This window comes from Eimeria tenella, genomic scaffold, assembly GCF_000499545.2.
Source record: "Eimeria tenella Houghton genomic scaffold, Eth_scaff2172, whole genome shotgun sequence".
NCBI lineage: Eukaryota > Apicomplexa > Conoidasida > Eucoccidiorida > Eimeriidae > Eimeria > Eimeria tenella.
In genome coordinates, this window is record NW_013542023.1 from 1973 (window position 1) to 2203 (window position 231).

The 231-nt window shown below is 72.7% G+C and overlaps 1 protein-coding gene across 1 annotated transcript in view; it reads right to left on the reverse strand.

Moving 5' to 3' along the window:
- The window catches only part of ETH_00037080 (Tyrosine kinase-like (TKL) protein, putative), a gene marked incomplete at both ends in the record, with an annotated part of 2439 nt that overhangs the window by 1049 nt on the left and 1159 nt on the right, over positions 1 to 231 (reverse strand). Inside the window, one exon of the mRNA XM_013374601.1 lies at positions 67 to 191. Within this exon, the coding sequence (XP_013230055.1) occupies positions 67 to 191 (125 nt within the window). The remainder of the gene's footprint in view (positions 1 to 66; positions 192 to 231) is intronic.

The window sequence follows — 231 nt, forward strand, 5'->3', positions numbered from 1 at the left end:
CGCAGCAGCACGCAGGCCCCCTTCAGCGACCCGCAGCCCAGCCGCTGCAGCGCAGCACGGCCCCACAGGGCCCCCGTGCTGCTGCTGCTGACCCCTCCCCCATACAACGCGAAGCCGCAGCCGTGGGCCACAGAGGAAGCAAAAGTCTCTCCGTAGTAAAGCCGGTCGTCCGGCGACAGCAGCAGCGCCACCTGCAGCCGCAGGTGCCGCGGCAGCACCGGGGCCCCCCGC